This window comes from Heterodontus francisci, chromosome 25, assembly GCF_036365525.1.
Source record: "Heterodontus francisci isolate sHetFra1 chromosome 25, sHetFra1.hap1, whole genome shotgun sequence".
NCBI classification, from domain to species: Eukaryota; Metazoa; Chordata; class Chondrichthyes; order Heterodontiformes; family Heterodontidae; genus Heterodontus; species Heterodontus francisci.
In genome coordinates, this window is record NC_090395.1 from 62,412,941 (window position 1) to 62,431,924 (window position 18,984).

General features: G+C 43.4%; 1 protein-coding gene across 7 annotated transcripts in view; it reads right to left on the reverse strand.

Annotated features, from left to right (window-relative positions):
* The window catches only part of mdm4 (MDM4 regulator of p53), a 57,407-nt gene extending 38,927 nt beyond the window's left edge, over nucleotides 1-18,480 (reverse strand). For 4 of the 7 annotated variants that reach the window (XR_010977491.1, XR_010977492.1, XM_068057315.1 and 1 more), the window contains exons 1-3: nucleotides 18,329-18,480; nucleotides 3,578-3,674; nucleotides 2,505-2,579 (exon numbers count right to left, since the gene is read on the reverse strand). Coding sequence is in view for 5 of the 7 variants with exons in the window: in XM_068057315.1 (XP_067913416.1) it covers nucleotides 2,505-2,579; nucleotides 3,578-3,655 (153 nt within the window). In the remaining 2 variants the exon portion in view is untranslated. The other 3 variants (XM_068057318.1, XM_068057317.1, XM_068057316.1) reach the window with 3 other exon arrangements.
* Between the last annotated feature and the right edge of the window lie 504 nt (nucleotides 18,481-18,984).

The following is an 18,984-nucleotide window of genomic DNA, read 5'->3' on the forward strand; positions in this document are numbered from 1 at the left end:
GCCAGACCTGAGTGGTTCCAGCATTTCTTGTTTTTATTTCATGATTACCAGCATCCGCAGTATTTTGCTTTTAAGATAAATCATGAATTTGCCTGCTGGTTGTTGAAAATGCAGAAAGACTTGGCAGGCCAATGGAGAGATCAGCACTCTCCATTTGACCCAGCAAGCCTAGCTCAGTAAGTGATGGTTGGCTCTGCATTTGTGTTTCTATATACAAAAGGAACAGTTCCAAGCAACAGTATGGTCTGGAGTTTTATAGGTAGGAGAAACATTGTTAAAGGCTTCAGACTGATATTCTGTGTAAATCTTTTGGACTAACAGACTACTGAAGATATATCCAGTACCCTTTAGTGTTCTGCAAATGGAGAGGCTGCAATGGAATTTCTACCATACCACAAAAATTTCTTCCTGCTGCAGCATTTCTCCCTTGCTTTTTTTCCCCTCACTGCTCTGGTTGAAGGGGTGGCACTCAGCATAATGTTCACCTCAGCCCAGAGCATTTGCCAACTATACTTGCAATTAGAAAGAAAAACAGAAAATGCTGGAAATACCCAGCATGTCATGCACCTGAAACATTAATTCTGTTTCTCGCTCCACAGTTGCTGCCATACCTGAGTATTCCCAGCATTTTGTTTTATTTCAGATTTCCAGCATCTGCATATTTTGGTTTTGTATACTTGCAATTAGCAGTTAGCAAACATAAAGCAGGAGTCAAACCAAGCAAACGGAGTTGTTTCTTCAAAAGGAGAATAGAACCAAAATATAATAGCACACCTAATGTGAAATGACTAGAACACTAAGAGGCTTCACAATTTTTCTTAAAATGGCAGTGCAGTGATTAATAGGTGAAATCACAGCATGCATCAACTTGGAAAACTTAACAAATGGGATATTTTAGTGCCCTAGAAACTAAAGGTGCTATTTAAACGAACGTTAATACATCTTGCTGGAGTAGGATCCACCACTGCATTTCTGGCAGCTGTCAGTTGTGTACTGAATTTTTACGGTTTTCTGCACTAACGTCCTGCACCCAGAGCAGGGTGTCCAAACTGCAGGCCGCATGTGGCCCTCAAGCTCTTGGAAATGCAGGCAACTCACAGGCACCGCAGATGGAAAATGGAATTTTTTGCGGCTGGAGTTTTGGAAAAGATTGTTTTAATTGTTGCCTCATTGGTGTGCAAATCAAAACACCAAGATACAAATGAATGAGAAAATGGATTTAACCTTGTACGTGACTACCAAAGTTCCTTACTACATACAATGTAGCCTCCGAATGCAGAAAGGTTGTACACCCCTGACATAGTGCATTCAGGCAGAGTCTGCATTTTCTATAAACTCCTGGTGCCTTTTCTACTCAGAATCTGCATTCCCTGCCATAGAATTTTAAAGGCCCCGTCTATGTCCTAAAAAAAGTAGGCCATTTAGCCCCTTAAGCCTGTTTCACCCTTCAACGGGATCCAGGCTGATCTCTGACCTAACTCCATATATCTGCCTTTTCCCCACAGATCTTGATAAATTGATTTTGTTTTGTTAATCAAATGTATCTCACACTCAAGCTTACAACTAACCCACCAACTGCCATTTGCAGAAGAGACTTTCAAAGTTCCATACCTTACGTGAAGAAGTGTTTCCTAACATCACTCCTGAAAGAGTTGGCTCTATTTATTAGGCTACGTCACCTAGTCCTAGACTTCCCCCAAACAGTGGAAAGTAATTTTTCCCTATCTATTCTCCTTAGTATCTTGAACACTTCAAATCAAACCACCATAACCCTCTAAATTTCAGGGAACATAAACCTAGTTTGTGTAATTACTCCGCCTAACCCAGGTATCATTCTGGTAAATCTATGCTCCACTCCCTCCAAGGTCAGTACATCATTCCTACGGTGTGGTTGACACAAAGATAGATCTGATACCCACTCAACTAGGGTTGCTGGAAAATGCACTGAGCTATGGAAAATTTCTCCCAGGCACTACCTCAGCCAAATGAGAGAGTTTATTTTTCAATAAAGTGAATCCACAATTTCTAGCCAAAATTCGAAAAGTTATACCCAGCTGCAATATGTGTTTGTTCTTTGGATACAGAAGCTTTATTTGTATAAAAATAAACTTTATAGTATAAAATTCTATACAGGACTTGACAGGGTAGATGCAGGAAGGATGTTCCCGATGGTGGGGGAGTCCAGAACCAGGGGTCATAGTCTAAGGATATGGGGTAAACCTTTCAGGACTGAGATGAGGAGAGATTTCTTCACCTAGAGAATGGTGAGCCTGTGGAATTCGCTACCACAGAAAGCAGTTGAGGCCAAAACATTGTATGTTTTCAAGAACGAGTTGGATATAGCTCTTGGGTCTAAAGGGATCAAAGGGTATGGGACGAAAGCAGGAACAGGTTACTGAGTTGGATGATCAGCCATGATCATAATGAATGGCGGAGCAGGCTCAAAGGGCCGAATGGGCTACTTTTGCTTCTACTTTCTATGTTTCTATCTTCCATTGATTTACCTCCTTCAATGTGAAGTTTTCTCCAGATGCACCTGCTTCATGCAGAATGTTCAGCAGAGGTGTCTTTGGCCGTATCTAGAGGAAAACCAAACAGAAGCACTCAGCAACTTTAAAAAGTATATCAAAAATTTCAATTTACATTTGTTACCCAGCTGTGCATTTATTCCCATTAGTCAAAATTTTTTTTTAAATCACACCGGATTTAGAAGTATCCATTTGGCATTTCTGACAACGTGTGCTTATAATGCAAAGTACAATGAAAATCCGGATCCAAGGTTGTGAATAATTTAGATTAACAGAAATGTTTGAAACAAGAATAATTCAGATAACTGATTCGGCCACTTGGTTAAATGTAGTTTTGAAACTTCCAGAAGAACAGCAACCAAATAACCGGTTAATTGTAGTTTGAAGCAAGCAGGTTTTTGGAACTAGTATGCTTTAACCACAAGGGATTTTTTTTTTTTTTAAAGATTCCATTAAAATTCAGACAGATTAACATTTCTGTACAAATAGGAAGATTTCACATGCCAATTCACTAGTGTAATCAGTTTGGTGAAATTCAATCCAATAGAATCCAAAGCTCCCACATAAAAAAAATTACTCCCTATAAGAGTCACTTTTTGCAATGACTGTCATTGTGATTCTATATTTCGATCACCAATTACAAGAGTAAACAGCTGCTTCAGTCGTATACAAATGGAAAAAAGTACTTTTGAAACTTCTGAGTGTTATAATCCAGAACAGTTTCTTCAGGTGGATCGAAGATTACAATTTTGAATCTACATTGGAAAATGAATTGTGCTGAAATAACAAATGCTGGTAAACTGAAGTCACTGTACAGGATTGCAACACATCATAATTTAAAAACACACTAACACTACAAGATATCAGTCTGCCAATTTTCAAGATACCTTAACTGATGAGATGTGAACCTTGGAGATATTGTTTTCAGTTCAAGATAGCAAGTCACAAACTGAACCCTATTATAAATCATCCAATAACACTGCTGAAAATTTTTTTTTTTTTTTAAATATACATTTATAGGCAAACTTGTAGTTTGGATCATACTTCACCTGGCCAACTTTTTCTGCTGAGACACTGCATGGGTTATCAGATGATGTATACGGTTTAGATGTGGAAGCTGTTGTCATGTTGACAGGTAAACTGTGTCTGAGGAAGGGGAAGAAAGATAATTTAAAACACTGGCTATCAAGGAACACTTAACACAAGTGGTACAGTAAAGGGACAACAGTAAGAATTGTGCAGGTGGCAAAAATCATCTGCCTGCTACAGCCACAAAGCTAACTGTTAACATATAACCCAACCCAACAGCATACTTTTTAAATTATGTGAAGAAAGTGTACAAATCCCTGGAGCTATAACTTAAATAGACAAAATGGCACCTGTCCTCTCCTACTTCAGCAAACTGAATAACTGGCACCAACAGTGAAAAATTCCGAAAGATTCCTCGTAACTCAAGAATTTCAGCCCAATTTTAAACACTTGCACATTCCCAAGAACCAGAAAATGTGCCTTATCAAGATTACACAAAATACCCAGCTTTCCATTACTATTTTTACAGTAAATTTTAGGAATGTAGATCCAACATCAGAGATGGCTAAGGGTTTTTTCTTTCATTCATGGGATGTGAGCATTGCTGGCTAGGACAGCATTTATTGACCATCCCTAATTGCCCTCGAGAAGGTGGTAGTGAGCTGCCTTCTTCAACTGCTGCAGTCCTTGTGGTGTAGGTACACCCACAATGCTGTTAGGAAGGGAATTCCAGGATTTTGATCCCTTAACAGCAAAGGAGTGGAGATATAGTTCCAAGTTAGGATTGTGTGTGGCTTGGAGGGAAACTTGCAGGTGGTGGTGTTCTCATGTGTCTGCTGCATTTGACTTTCTATGTGGCGGGGGTCATGAGTTTGGAAGGTGCTGTCGAAGGAGGCTTGGTGAATTGCTGCAGTGCATCTTGTAGATGGTACACACTGCTGCCACTGTGCATCAGTGGTGGAGGGAATGAATGTTGAAGGTGGTGATCAAACCGGCTGCTTTGTGCTAGGTGTGACTCCAGTGAAGAGTTTCCCCCCAGATTCCCATTGACTTCAATTTTGCCAGGGCTCCTTGATGCCACACTCTGTCAAATGCCGCCTTGCTATCAAGCGCAGTCATTCTCACCTCACCTCGAGTTCAGTTCTTTTGTCCGCATTTGGCTATAAGGAGGTCAGGAGCCAAGTGACCCTGGCGGAACCCAAACTGAGCACCAGTGAGCAGGTTATTGCTGTGTAAATGTCACTTAATAGCACCTTAATAGCATCAATGACACCTTCCATCACTTTGCTGATGACCAACAGGAAGCTGATGGGGCAGCAACTGGCCGGATTGGATTCGTCCTGCTTTTTGTGGACAGGACATACCTGGGCAATTTTCCACATTGTCGGGTGGACGCCAGTGTTGTAGCTGTACTGGAACAGCTTGGCTAGGGACACGGCTAGTTCTGGAGCACAAGCCTTCAGTACTATTGCCAGAATGTTGTCAGGGCCCATAGCCTTGCAGTATCCAGTGCCTTCAGCTGTTTCTTGACATCATGTGGAGCAAATCGAATTGGCTGAAGAGTGGCATCTGTGATGCTGGGGACCTCAGGAGGAGACTGAGATGGATCATCCACACAGCACTTCTGGCAGAAGATGGCTGCAAATGCTTCAGCCTTGTCTTTTGCACTAAGGTGCTAGGCTCCCCGTTATTGAGGATGGGCACAATTGTGGACCTCTGCCTCCTGTTAGTTTAATTGTCCACCACCATTCACACAACTGGATGTGGCAAGGCTGCAGAGCTTTGACCTGATCTGTTGAATCGCTTGGATTTCCACATCACTGAAACCTCAAAAAGCATCAATGTTAGCATTACTGGTTTGCATATCACACAATAATTGCACCATCAGATTCAGCATAATGTTCTTAAAATGTATTAACTATTACAGAGCACAAAGGTGCATTAGTACAGGAAAACAGCTTTCAATTATCAGTTTTTAAGCTAAGTGTACATGACCAATGGGCAAAGGAAGTTGGAGATAAACATGTTTGGCTGCATTTATATGGTGGGTAACTCAGGTCAGTATGCACCTGCTTCCATCTTGCTCTCTGGCTCTGGAATGACAATTCAATTTTGATGTTGCAATGTCAACGCAAAAGAATAAAGGTTCCCAAGCAGTCACTGACTACATTCAATTCAGGCAACGTCACAGTGGAACTGGCCCAGACATTTTGTGCCCATTTAGAGTTGAACGTCCCTAGTATCAATGCAAAATCTGTAATGTGGCTGGCCTATTAGAATCTAGCTATACTGCGCTTTTAACTGCCATCCAAAAGTCAAAGTCAGAAGAAAATTAAAGCATAATCATGCAAATGATTGTCAAAGCTCAAATAGCCACAAAAACTAAAAGCTTTGCTGATAAAGGAGAAAAAAATGAAATTAGCATGGCACACTCGAGAATTTCAGCCCAATTTTAAAATCTTGCATATCCAACGACCAAGAAAGCATGCTTGATCGAGTTTCAATTATGCAACATATCCAATTTTTCTGATGAAAGGTCACAGACATTAACTCTGCTTCTCTCTCCACAGATGCTGCCAGGCCTGCTGAGTGGTTCCAGCATTATGTTTTTATTTTAGATTTCCAGCATCTGCAGTATTTTGCTTTTATCCAGTTTTTCATTAATCTTTACAGCAAATGTTAGCCAGACAGATCCAACAACAGGATGGCTACTAAGTCAGATTTTCATGGACTGGGCCTATTCTGCCTTCCACCAAAAGCATTTTAAATTAACTTGATACTTGCCCTGTTGTGTAATGCAGAAAGGTCTTTGCTTGCGCGCTCTCTCTCTCTCCACTATTCACTTAAATTGTCAATTAGGTAACTCAGTAAGCAGTGATATGTTCAGACATGTACCTTCAAACTGATGTCTCACTCATCCTGCCCAGTCAATCTTGCTGAGTCATCTGTAATAACCGTGGATAATCATTTTTAAAGATACAGGAGAGCCCAATATTCTCTCTCTCTCCCCTCTTTACTAAAACCTCACCAAAATTATTCTGAATGCTCACACCCCAGTAAAGAACCCATTTTTCTCTCAGATATTGATTAACCCATTTGTACTTCCAGGATTTCCTCTTCTGCATTAAACCAAGCTTTTTGTTTTGGTCCTTTTTTTTGGAGGGGGGGGGGGGGGCAGGGACAAGCACATTCTGCAGTGAACCTATTTTCAGGGCCAAGAAGCATCTTCTTCAGGTAAAAAGATGACTTGCATTTATAAAGCACCTTTCAGGATCTCACGATATTTTAAAGTGCTTTACAACCAATGAAGCACTTTTGAAGTGTTGTAACTATTGTAATTTAAGAAACGTAACAATAAATTTCTACACAGCAAGTCCTACAAACAGCAATGAAATAAATGACCATATTTTAGGTGTTGGCTGAGGTTTAAATGTTTGCCAGGACACTGGGAGAACTCCCCTGCTCTTCTTCAAATAGTGCTGTGGGATCTTTTTTGCCCACTAGAGGGAGGCAGAGAGGGCCTCAGTTTAATACATCGTCTGAAAGCCAGCATTTAACAGTGAAGCACTCCCTCAGTACTACACAGAAGTGCCAGCCTAGATTAGGCACTTAAATTTCTGGAGAATGCTACCACAGAGCCAAGGCTGACACCTAGGAAAGCAGCAAAACAAAACTGAGAATCTCACAAAGAGCATAAAGGAATGATAATTGAAACAGAACAAAGCCCATAATCTATCTTTCCCCAAATCCTTTCCTCCAGGTACAGCTAGGGATCAATTAGAGATTGCTGACAGTGGCCTAGTATCTAATTTTCATACAATTCTTCCTCCTTGTGCATCTCCAATTACACATTTGACCTCTGCTTGTCGCCTAAACAGTAGTGATGAGATCAGAAACTCAAGATATAAAAAAGGTAGCAACTGAATGTGTTTTTCTCTGAATTATCCTCATTTTAGACATGCTGAAGTTCCAGGAACTTTCCTTTTGGTCAAAATAAACCAACTCACCACAGCTTTGTTCATTCACAGAATACCTGCTAGGCTGCCATATTATAGTGATGATGCTTCTGAAGTTGGGGAGTGGCAAGTGTTGCATCTTAGTAAGGAAAGTGATAAAAATCTGGAAAATTATATAAATCTGGCAAGTTTGTTTTGAATTGTGTCTCCTCCTGGTCAACTAAGGAATAGAGGGGTGACTAAAAACTTGGCAGAAGCAGTTTGTCAGACAAGCAATATAGAACCCACGTTGGTGGCCTATAGAGCTAGGCTGAGCAGTTAACCCACCCACAGCCAGATCCAAAATGGCAGCACACCACCAGTGCAAGCTGTTAGCTTATGTTAACACTAGTATTTTCTATTGTAGGAGATCGAGTGAATCTCTCATTTCAGGAGGATTTCCATGCCTCTAAAACGTGGCATGTCTTGATTCTGACAGTACTCCTGCTATCAAAAGCACTCTAAACACAAAGGAACCATTAGGAATGTCACGGTACAGTTCACACAGCACATTCACACAGTTCAGCACTTCAGTGATCTGTTGCTGTGCAAATAGAACAAAGCTCACATTAAAAATTAAGCAAAGTTTGTGCAATTAGCACAAAGACATTCTGCTTTGTTGAAATTTGTTTATGGCTGCTAACCTCACATCTCTAACTTTACAAGGCCAGCTCAAATGTATTATATCCATTTTAAAATATAGAATTATATTTATCACTCAAGTAATTACATTTATCACAGAAAGATAGTGCAATAATCATCTTTTGAGACTAACAAGATACTACACATCAGAAAATGTTATGGTAAAAGTATTGTTGCTACATGCAAATGTTCAACAGTAGAGCTGTTATCTGTGCCCCGTGCAGTGAAATTATCGTATCAAGTTCATATGCAAACATGGATTTGCCTTGAACACAGAATTCCCAGATGTTTGGGTGAATCAAAAAGCTGACTGTCCTGAATAACAGCCTCAGAATTCAATGGTGAACTATGTTGCCAACAATGCAAGAATATGTAACACACCCCACAAGCCAAACTGGTATAGAATTAAGTTTAAGCTGCAAATAGCAGTAAAAATTCCACTTACATTTCAAAAATTAATTAGGCATCAGCACTCTTGCCTTGAGTTATAAATTCATAGGTATAAGCTCCACACCAGAGATTTGAGCATATAATCTTGGCTGACCCTAGTATAGCGCTGAGAGGGTGCTGTACTGTCACAGGTGCTGTCCTTCAGATAAGACATTAAACCAAGGCCCCATCTGCCCTCTCAGCTGGCCGTAAAAGATCCCATGGCATGTATACTAGCAATATTTATCTCTCAGCCAACATTTCTAGAACAGACTATCTAGTCATATATCTCACTGCTGTTTGTGGGACCTTGCTGTGAGCAAATTGTCTGCTACCCCTCCCTACAACAAAATAAAGAGGTACACTACAACATTGACTGCACATCAACAAGCAATTCATTGGCTGCAAAGTGCTTTGGGTGCCCCGAGGTCCTGAAGGTGCCATATAAACATATTCACTCTTTCTCCATTCAGTCTATTTAAAAGGACATTAACTTTTGCTCTTCAAAACTTTTAAATCACAAGGAACAAGTTCTTAACATGAATAACTGAACAACAATATTCCTTTGGAATTTCAGGGCTAGTAGTAAGTTGCAACATATCAGAAAACTCAAAGATACAAGGACAAATTGTGCAATAAAAGCGAAATACTGCAGATGCTGGAAATCTGAAATAAAAACAAGATATGTTGGAACCACTCAGCAGGTCTGGCAGCATCTGTGGAAAGAGAAGCAGAGTTAACGTTTCGGGTCAGTGACCCTTCTTCGGAACAAATTGTGCAAACTGGCCACTCTATTTAAATGTTTAAATTCAATCTGCACATACTTGAAACTGCATACCCTAATTCCAATACAATGTTTACCAGGTGATCTAAAGTTAAACAGTGTGCGAGCCAAAGGTAATCAAAGTACAATGCTTAAACTGAATTCCATTCACTACTTGCGACTGTCCTCATCAAAATCACAAACTATTATCAATGTGGTTACATTTGTTTTTAATGAATGGAATTCAGTGTATTGATTAGATTAGTTCTACTGCACCAATCAATCTTTTGTTTCAGCACAAGAGAAAAAATTCACAGCCCATTTTGTGCCTTTAAGACAAATATTGAAGCTCTGAGTTATTCTCAGACTCTGCCAATTTGTTCATGCAGCAAGTTCAGAAAGGTGTCTGGCTATGCAACGAGTGTGCAGACTACAGAATGTGCAGCAACCAGCTGGCAGATTCAACAATGTGTGCTTAGTCATTTCAACCTGGATTTAAAGGCTTAAAAAAAGTTGAATAAAATCATGTTTATTGTATGTTCAACACACACTTCAGTCACCAGTGCTTTGCACATTTTAACCAGACGTTATGGGCACAGCAACATTAAACCATGCTATCTAAAGCCTGGCTACCCAACCTGAAACAAACTACGTGTCGGGTTCGGGTCAGGTCAAAACTCCGAGTCCAGCATTCGGGCTCGGGTCAGGCTGGACACTGTTTCCAGGAAGTCACGGGATCAGGCTTACCCATGATTCCCCACAACTCCAGCTGCAGGAATAGCCTGCTGCTGGAACAGATGTCGGAGATTCGTGTCGGGCGCGAAAAAATGAAAGAGCTCAGGCTCGGGTCCGGGTTGTCTGTGGTCGGGTTTTAATTTTATAACTGAGCCAGACTTTAATGCAATCCATTCATTAGCTATTGCAGGACTGATGAAATGGTCATAATCAAAAGTATGCCTGCCAAATCAATAACAACCAAAGTTCACTCGTATACTGATGTACGAGAATATTGCTCTGGACAATCAGAACTGAAATCAGACTTACGACGAGCTAGTACACTTGTAGAGCCCAGAAAATGTGCTAAAAGTGTTTACAAGGAACTGCAAGATGTACAAGGTCATATGTTGTTTATGTAGTGTCATGACAGGTGTATTTACTTCCTCAAAAAGTAGGCACAATGTAGGAAACAGTTGGTGCAGTTTTCTGGTTTGCTCATATTTACTTCTGCTTAAACACCTGCAAATGTGTAAAAATCTGCCCAGCTATCTACCTCAAGATACATTCAAAACCCACTATTAAAAGTACTACAGAAGTTTCTTAAACTATTAAGCAATGGACTTGTCAATTTTACAATATCATTGACTGGGGTGGAGGCAAATGCATTCATGATACACCAAGTTCCATTTACTTCTGATAGCCTGGTATAGTGAATTCATGACTCAGATATATTGCTTTTTTTATTTCCAAAATATACTTTATTCATAAAAATCTGTAAAAAATACATTACATAACAGCTCAAAAATAGCACCAAGTCAACAATACAAAGAGTACAAAGGAGGTCAGTTACCTTGAATACAGGAGTGAGTTGCCTCACAACACTTCCATTTCATTTTACCTGCCATGAACTTCTTGCAGCAAACAAATATTTTCTGGATACAGCCCGAGGGGTTTCCCATGGAACCAGCCCCTCAGTTCAGCTTGGTGGGGGTACCTCACACAGTGGTCTTTCCCCATTGAGCTTTTGCCGCGGCTGCCCCAAGCTTTAGTGCACCCCTCAGCACGTAGTCCTGGACCTTGGAATGTGCCAATCTGCAACATTTGGTCGTGGACAACTCTTTGCGCTGGAAGGCCAGCAAGTTTCGGGCAGACCGAAGGGCATCTTTCACTGAATTGATAGTCCTCCAGCAGCAATTAATGTTTATCTCAGTGTGCATCCCTGGGAACAGCCCGAAGAGCACAGACTCCTGTGTTAGAGCTGCTTGGGATGAACCTCGACAAAAACCACTGCATCTCTTTCCACACCTGCTTTGCAAAGACACATTCCAGAAAGATGTGGGTAACCGTCTCTTCCCCACCACAGCCACCTCGAGGGCATTGTGCAAATGGTGTGAGACTCCGGGCGTGCAGGAAGGATCTGACGGGGAGGGCTCTTCTCACCACCAGCCAAGCTACATCTTGGTGCTTGTTTGAAAGATCTGGTGATGAGGCATTCCACCAAATGACTTTGGCAGTCTGCTCGGGGAACCATCCGACCGGATCCACCATCTCCTTTTCCCGTAGGGCCTCGAGGACATTCCGTGCAGACCACTGCCTGATGGATTGGTGGTCAAAGGTGTTTTTGCACAGAAACTTTTCCACGAAGGATAGGTGGTACAGCATGGTCCAACTGGATGGAGCGTTCCACGGCAATGTGACCAGACCCATCCTTCGCAATACTGGGGACAAATAGAACCTCAGCACGTAGTGACACTTGGGAGTTTGCATACTGGGGATCTACGCACAGCTTGATGCAGCTGTACACGATGGTGGTCATCAGGATGAGGGTGGCGTTGGGTACATTTTACCCGCCCAAGGTTTGAACATTGTGTCCCTCCAGACCCAGTCCATTTTGGATCCCCATATGAAGCGGAAAATGGCTCGGGTGACCGCCACGGCGCAGGAGTGGGGTATGGGCCAGACCTGCCCCACATACAGCAACAAAGCGAGCGCCTCGCATCTGATGACCAGGTTCTTACCCACAATGGAAAGAGATCGCTGCTCCCACAGGCTCAGCTTATGGTGTATCCTGGTTACTCGCTCCTTCCAGGTTTTGGTGCATGCCCCGGCCCTTCCGAACCATATCCCCAACACCTTCAGGTAGTCTGACCTGATGGTGAAGGGGACAAAGGATCGGTCAGCCCAGTTCCCAAAGAACATGTCCTCGCTCTTGCTGTGGTTAACTTTAGCTCCTGAGACCAGTTCGAACTGGTCGCAGATGCTCATCAGTCTGCGAACGGACAGCGGATCAGAGAAGATGGCAACGTCATCCACGTATAGGGAGGTTTTAACCTGAGTGCCTCCACTGCCTGGGATTGTCACCCTTCTTATGCTTGCATCCTTCCTAATAGACTCAGCAAAGGGCTCAATACAGCAAGCAAACAAGACAGGGGAGAGAGGACAGCCCTGTCTGACTCCAGATTTGATCGGGAAACTTTCTGATTCCCACTCATTGATTGAGACTGCGCTACTGATGTTCGTGTAGAGCAGTTTGATCCAATTGCAGATTCCCCCCCCAAATCCCATTTTGGAGAGCACGTCCATCATGTATGTGCGCAATATCCTGTCAAAAGCCTTCTCCTGGTCCAGGCTGATGAGGCAGGTGTCCACCTTCCTGTCCCGTACATAGGCAATTGTATCCCTGAGTAGCGCAAGACTATCAAGAGATCTTCCTGCTGGGTACAGTACAGGTCTGGGCAGGGTGAATCACCAACTCCAGAGCAAACTTGACTCAAGTGGCTATGACTTTGGACAAAACCTTGTAGTCAACATTAAGCAGCGAGATGGGCCGCCAATTTCTGCCCTGTCCCCCTTTCGCTTGTAGTTGAGGGTGATGATGCCTTTCCTCATGGATTCTGCCATGCTGCCGGCCAGCAGCATACTCTTGTATACTTCCAGCAGGTCTGGGCCAACCCAGACCCACAGGGCCGAATACAACATAACCGGTAAGCCATCGCTTCCTGGAGTTTTACTCGTCTCGAAGGACTTGACGGCCTAGGTCAGCTCATCCAGGGTTAACGGCTTGTCCAGTCTCTCCCTCATGCTGCCATCCAAGACCTCTGTGATAGATGACAGGAAGGACTGGGAGGCTCTGCCGTCTGTGGGCTTCGCGTCGTACAGCCCAGCATAAAAGGATTTGCTGATCCTTAGTATGTCAGACTGCGAAGACGTTACCGAGCCATCCTCTCCCTTCAGGCTGCTGATCACAGAGCTCTCACTGTGTACCTTTTGGAAGACGTAACGCGAGCACGTCTCATCCTGCTCAACAGAGCGGACTCTGGACTGGAAGATGATCATGGCAGCCTCCGTGGCAAAGATCGAGGCCTGCTGGCTCTTCACCTCATGGAGGTCCTCCTTGACCTCGACCCCCATCGACTGCAGCCGGAGCAGATTTTGCATACTTTTCTGGAGTCGGGACATTTCCCTCTGTCTCTCTCTCGCCTTCTGAACACCTTTGTGGATGAAGAACCTCTTGATGTTCTCCTTAATCACTTCCCACTAGTGAACTGGAGACGCAAAGCGGGGTTTCACGGTTCTCCAACCTTTGTAATCCCTTTTGAGTTCCTCACTGTTCTCTGGAGTTAGCAGTGTAACATTGAGCTTCCATGTCCCCCTGCCAACCCGGTCATCCTGTAAGAGGTAGTGGTCAGAGAAGAGCACCAGCTTGCGTCGGTGGATCTGACCCTGACAGCACGGAACACAAACAGGAAGTCAATCCTGGAACGGGCAGAACTGTCCGATCTTGACCAGGTGTACCTACGCTGCACTCCATCTGCAAGTTTGCTGAAGACGTTGTGCAGTTTGGCATCTTTTACTGTTTCTATTAGGAATCTGGATGTAGCGTCCAGTTCGCTGTTGTCACTGCCGGATCGTCCAGCTACATCGATGATGCAGTTGAAGTCACCGTCTAGGATGACCGGACTGGACGTCGCCAGCAGCAGTGGGAGCTGCTGGAAGACGGTCAGCCGCTCGCTGCATTGAACCGGGGCGTACACGTTGATCAACCAGAGCGGAGCATTGTTGTACATTACATCTGCTAGGAGGAGGTGATAGCCCACCACCTCCTTAACCTCAGAGATGGTGAAGTTACCTCCCGCAGCAGAATATCCAGGCCGGACTGACAGCAACGTGGTTGACTCTTAACTGCACTCTGAAATGGCCTAGCAAGCCATTCAGTTGCTCAAGGGCAGTTTGGGATGGGCAACAAATGCTGGCCTTGCCAGCAATACCCACATCCCATGAAAAGAATTTTAAAAAACCTTTGACAATGTAATTTCAACCCTGATGAAGGTTGGACAGTCAAAGTGAGTTCACAAAGAGTCACAAAGACAGGGAAAGATCCCTGACGTGGATTTGTGTGAAGTTAATGGACAACCCCAAGCAGCATCAGGACAAACCATGGAGATAAGGAGCCCTAGTAAAACTGGAGTCAATGGGAATCGGGGAAAATTCTCCACTGGCTGGAGTCATACCTAGCACAAAGGAAGATAGTTGTAGCTGTTGGAGGTCAATCATCTCAGATCCAGGACAGCACTGCAGGAGTTCCTCAGGGTAGTGTTCTCAGCCCAACCATCTGCAGCTGCTTCATCAATGACCTTCCTTCAATCACAAGGTCAGAAGTGGGGAGTGCACAATGTTCAGCACCATTCACGACTCCTCAGCTACTGAAGTGTTCCATGTAGAAATGCAGATAGACCTGGTCAATATCCAGGCTTGGGTTGATAAGTGGCAAGTAACATTCGTGCCACACAGGTGCCAGGCAATGACCATCTCGGACGAGAGAGAGAATCGAACCATCTCCCCTTGACATTCAATGGCATTACGATCGCAGAATCCCCCACTAACATCCTGGGGGTTACCATTGACCAGAAACTGAACTGGAGTAACCATATAAATACTGTGACTAGAAGAGCTGGTCAGAGGCTAGCAATCCTGCGGCGAGTAACTCACCTCCTGACTCCCCAAAGCCTGTCCACCATCTACAAGGCACAAGTCAGGAGTGTGATGGAATACTCTCCACTTGCCTGGATGGGTGCAGCTCCAACAACACTCAAGAAGCTCGACACCATCCAGGACAAAGCAGCCCATCTGATTGGCACCCCATCCACAAACATTCACTCCCTCCACCACCGACGCACAGTGGCAGCAGTGTGTACCATCTACAAGATGCACTGCAGCAATGCACCAACACTCCTTAAACAGCACCTTCCAAACCCGTAACCACAACCGCTGGGTCGAAATGCTGGAACTCCCTTTCTAACAGCCCTGTGGGTATACCGACCACACATGGTCTGCAGTGGTTCAAGGCAGCGGCTCACCACCACCTTCCCAAGGGCAATTAGGGATGGGCAATAACTGCTGTTCTTAGCCAGCAATGCCCACATTCCATGAACAAATAAAACAAAATGCAGATATAGATATGCGATGTACAATTGGAAGATTAAAAACTCTCCAGTGTGCAACTGTGGTCACCCAGAACAGACCATGAAATGTATAACAACACAATGGCCAACTGATGAATATGAAGGAGGCATCACAGTGATAACACTCCACTGCTCCTGACACAATTATCTGGCTTAACCAGCTGAATGTAAAATTAAAGTTTTTGCTCTACATCAGCCTTGATAGAGAGAGAGACACACACACAGACAGACAGATTTTCCACTTCATTCCCTTCCATCGTGGAACTGCTTTTTTCTTTACGTGCATAGAATCATAGAATAGTTGCAGCACAGAAGCAGGATATTCAGCCCGTCATGTCCATGCCAGCTCTCTGCAAGAGCAACTCAGCTAGCCCCCCTCTCCTGCCTTTTCCCCATAACCCTGCAAATTCTCTCTTCAGGTGCTTATCCAATTCTCTTTTGAAAGCACAATTCTATCTGCCTCCACCACACTCTCAAGGAGTGCATTCCCGATCCTAGCCATTCACTACATTAAAGTTTTTCCTCATGATAAATAAATACCTTAGTTATTTTCATTATTTCTTGTTCGGTTAACAATTCGTTACAGCCTCACCAAAATGATCTTTGTAGATCATCATTCCAGTTTCTTCTTTAAAAAAAAAATCAGACTATTACATCTATTCATTGTTCAGGTGAATTAGTAACAGACTCTCAACTTTTATCCATGTTTTGCCCTCTTCTGTTCAGTCCTGTTAAGGGGTTTAGCTTCCAGTTTCTCCTGGTAATGGGTTTACATTCAAAAAACAGTAAAAGTTATCTTTTCTGTTACAGAAGCTGATGGACATGGCTGTTTGTTGCCAGTAATTTCTGATTTTATTTCAGTTTTTTAGTATCTGCAGTATTTTCCCCCTTAAATTTTATACAAATTTTTTGTTAACTAGTCCTCGATAGTGCAATCCCTTCCAAGTCACTAGTGTTTGAACAGGGCAAATTCTCAAATCAGGTGGGCATCAATTACTACTACAGCATAAATTCTAATAACTCAGCAAATAAACAAATCATGCTCACAAAGTTCATTTTAGATTAAATAGCATTCAAAATGCCTATGCTTACCATTTCTTCCTCTTCTCTTGAAGGTCCTGATGCACACTAGGAAACCATTCCAGTGTCAGCTGCTCTTCAGTACCTCACCCAAGTGTCATTAATCACATGTAAAGTGCTCAACCTTGAGACTGCATCGCAACTGCTTCCTAACTTGGTCCTCAGCAAGAAGTCACACATGAATTTTGCTGTAGGAGGCACTGACCAGTAAAGGGCAGCATGACAGATTTCCTCACCCTTCAAACCCCGCCACCCACAACACCTTTTTAGCCCAGGAACATTAAGGCCACTTTTAGCACTCCCAGTGTCACCATTTACCATTTTAATCTTTCCAGTCTGGACATTTGTGCTGACTTAACGTAATCTATTTTCGCACTCACTCAAGCAAACAACGCAGTTTCAATTGCTTTTGCAATGAGTGTCTTTTCGGATGGCAAGGCTCACTAACATTTCTATTTACCTATTTCATTGAGTAGCCACATAATGGACTTCTGTGATAGGATCAATTTAACTGATGTGGAATCTGCTGGGTTAGTGATACCTTACTGTAATCATAAATTCAACCAAAAACAAAACTTGGCAAAATAAAAATGAGAAAATCATAGAATCAGAAATTTACAGCATGGAAGGCCACCATTTGGCCTATCGTATCCACACCAGGTGGCCAGGAACCATCCAGCCTAATCCCACTTTCTGGCCCTTGAAGTGTTGTAACTTACAAGGCTACAAGTGCATATCCAACTACATGTTAAATGTTACGAGGGTTTCTGCCTCTACCAACCTTTCAGGCAGTGAGTTCCAGATCCTCACCACCCTCTGGCTAAAAACAATTCTCCTCAGATTGCCTCCAAACCTCCTACCTCTTATCCTAAATCTATGTCCCCTGGTTATCGACCCCCTCAACCAAAGCAAATAAGGTCTTCCTATCCACTCTATCTAGACCCCTCATAATTTTATACACTTCAATTAGGTCTCCCCTCAGCCTCCTCAGTGCCAAAGAATGCAACCCTAGTCGACCTTCATAACTAAAATTCTCCAGTCCAGGCAATATCCTCCATACCCTCTACTGGTGCAATCACATCTTTCCTACAGTGCAGCGATCAGAACTGCACAGTACTCCAGCATAACCTCAACAGCTCATGTTCTACACCTCATCTGATAAAGGCAAATATCCCATATACCTTCTTGACCACCTTATCTACCTATCCAGCCACTTACAGAAATCTTGGGCATGAACTTTCTCTGCTTGCTGGGTTTACTATCCATGGGGCTAGCAATTACATTCTCACTTCATAATAAGGCAAGATGAGGTGGCTGTTTTAACCACAATTCCCTCTCATACCAGCAAGTTTAATCACTGCATTGCCCCATGAATTAGAATTAAGGACCTCAAAGGAGCATATGGTGAGCTTCAAACCGGGGGAGGCACAACTTAAGTGCGAACTCGAAATTAAAAATGCACAAGGCTGCATAAAATTAAACGTTGCCCCAGATGTTCCAACTTTTTTGCTCCATATAAGCAACTTATTCCCGGGATTTCTGCAACCACAGCAGAAGTCTCCCATTTCACAGGGCCATTCACTTAGGCCTACAGGCTCCATTCTCCCCGAGGCCGCTCGCCGGGGACAAGTTAACTCCCCTACCATCGCGCTTTTGACTGGAGTCTCTGCATCCCACACTTACACTAAAGCACGTCCATAATGCTGGGCAGTGTCCGTCTGGCAGTAGGGGGAAGAGAGAGGGGAGAAAAAAGAACAAGCGACTGCTAGGAAAGAGGCCACTTGTCACCTCGTCGACATGGCCGCACCACTCACTACCACAGCAACCGTATCCCTCCGCCGGCGACGACGACTTCCGGCCTCGCACTTTGATTGACGGGCGAAACCATGCCCCCGCCCATCTCGTGATTGACGTGCGCAAGGGCCCAATCAGCAGCGCTACTGGCGCAGACAATCGCTGCGTTCCAACCAATCCAAATGAGAATTTGAAATGCCGCCTCCCCATGGTGAGCACCTGCTTTGCATGTTTGAACGCTTCTGAGCTCAGTTAAAAAAACTTTTTGTAACTTGCATTAGAAAAGTGTATATATTTGACCTCTTTTTATTTTAATTTCTTGCCACCCCCCCCAAACTTTTGGTGGTTTCTTACACTGGAGCAGTGGAACGTTTTCAACATGGAAAAGGCAAATTATGTATCTAAATGCAGAGAAAAGTTCTGAACTTTGTGCTACGTATAGATAAGTGCTCCCACTTTTTAAAAAAGGATCCGTAGTACTACGTGGCTAACCTCAGTCTGGGACTAAACACACACAAGTTCCACTTAACTATTTCCACAATGAA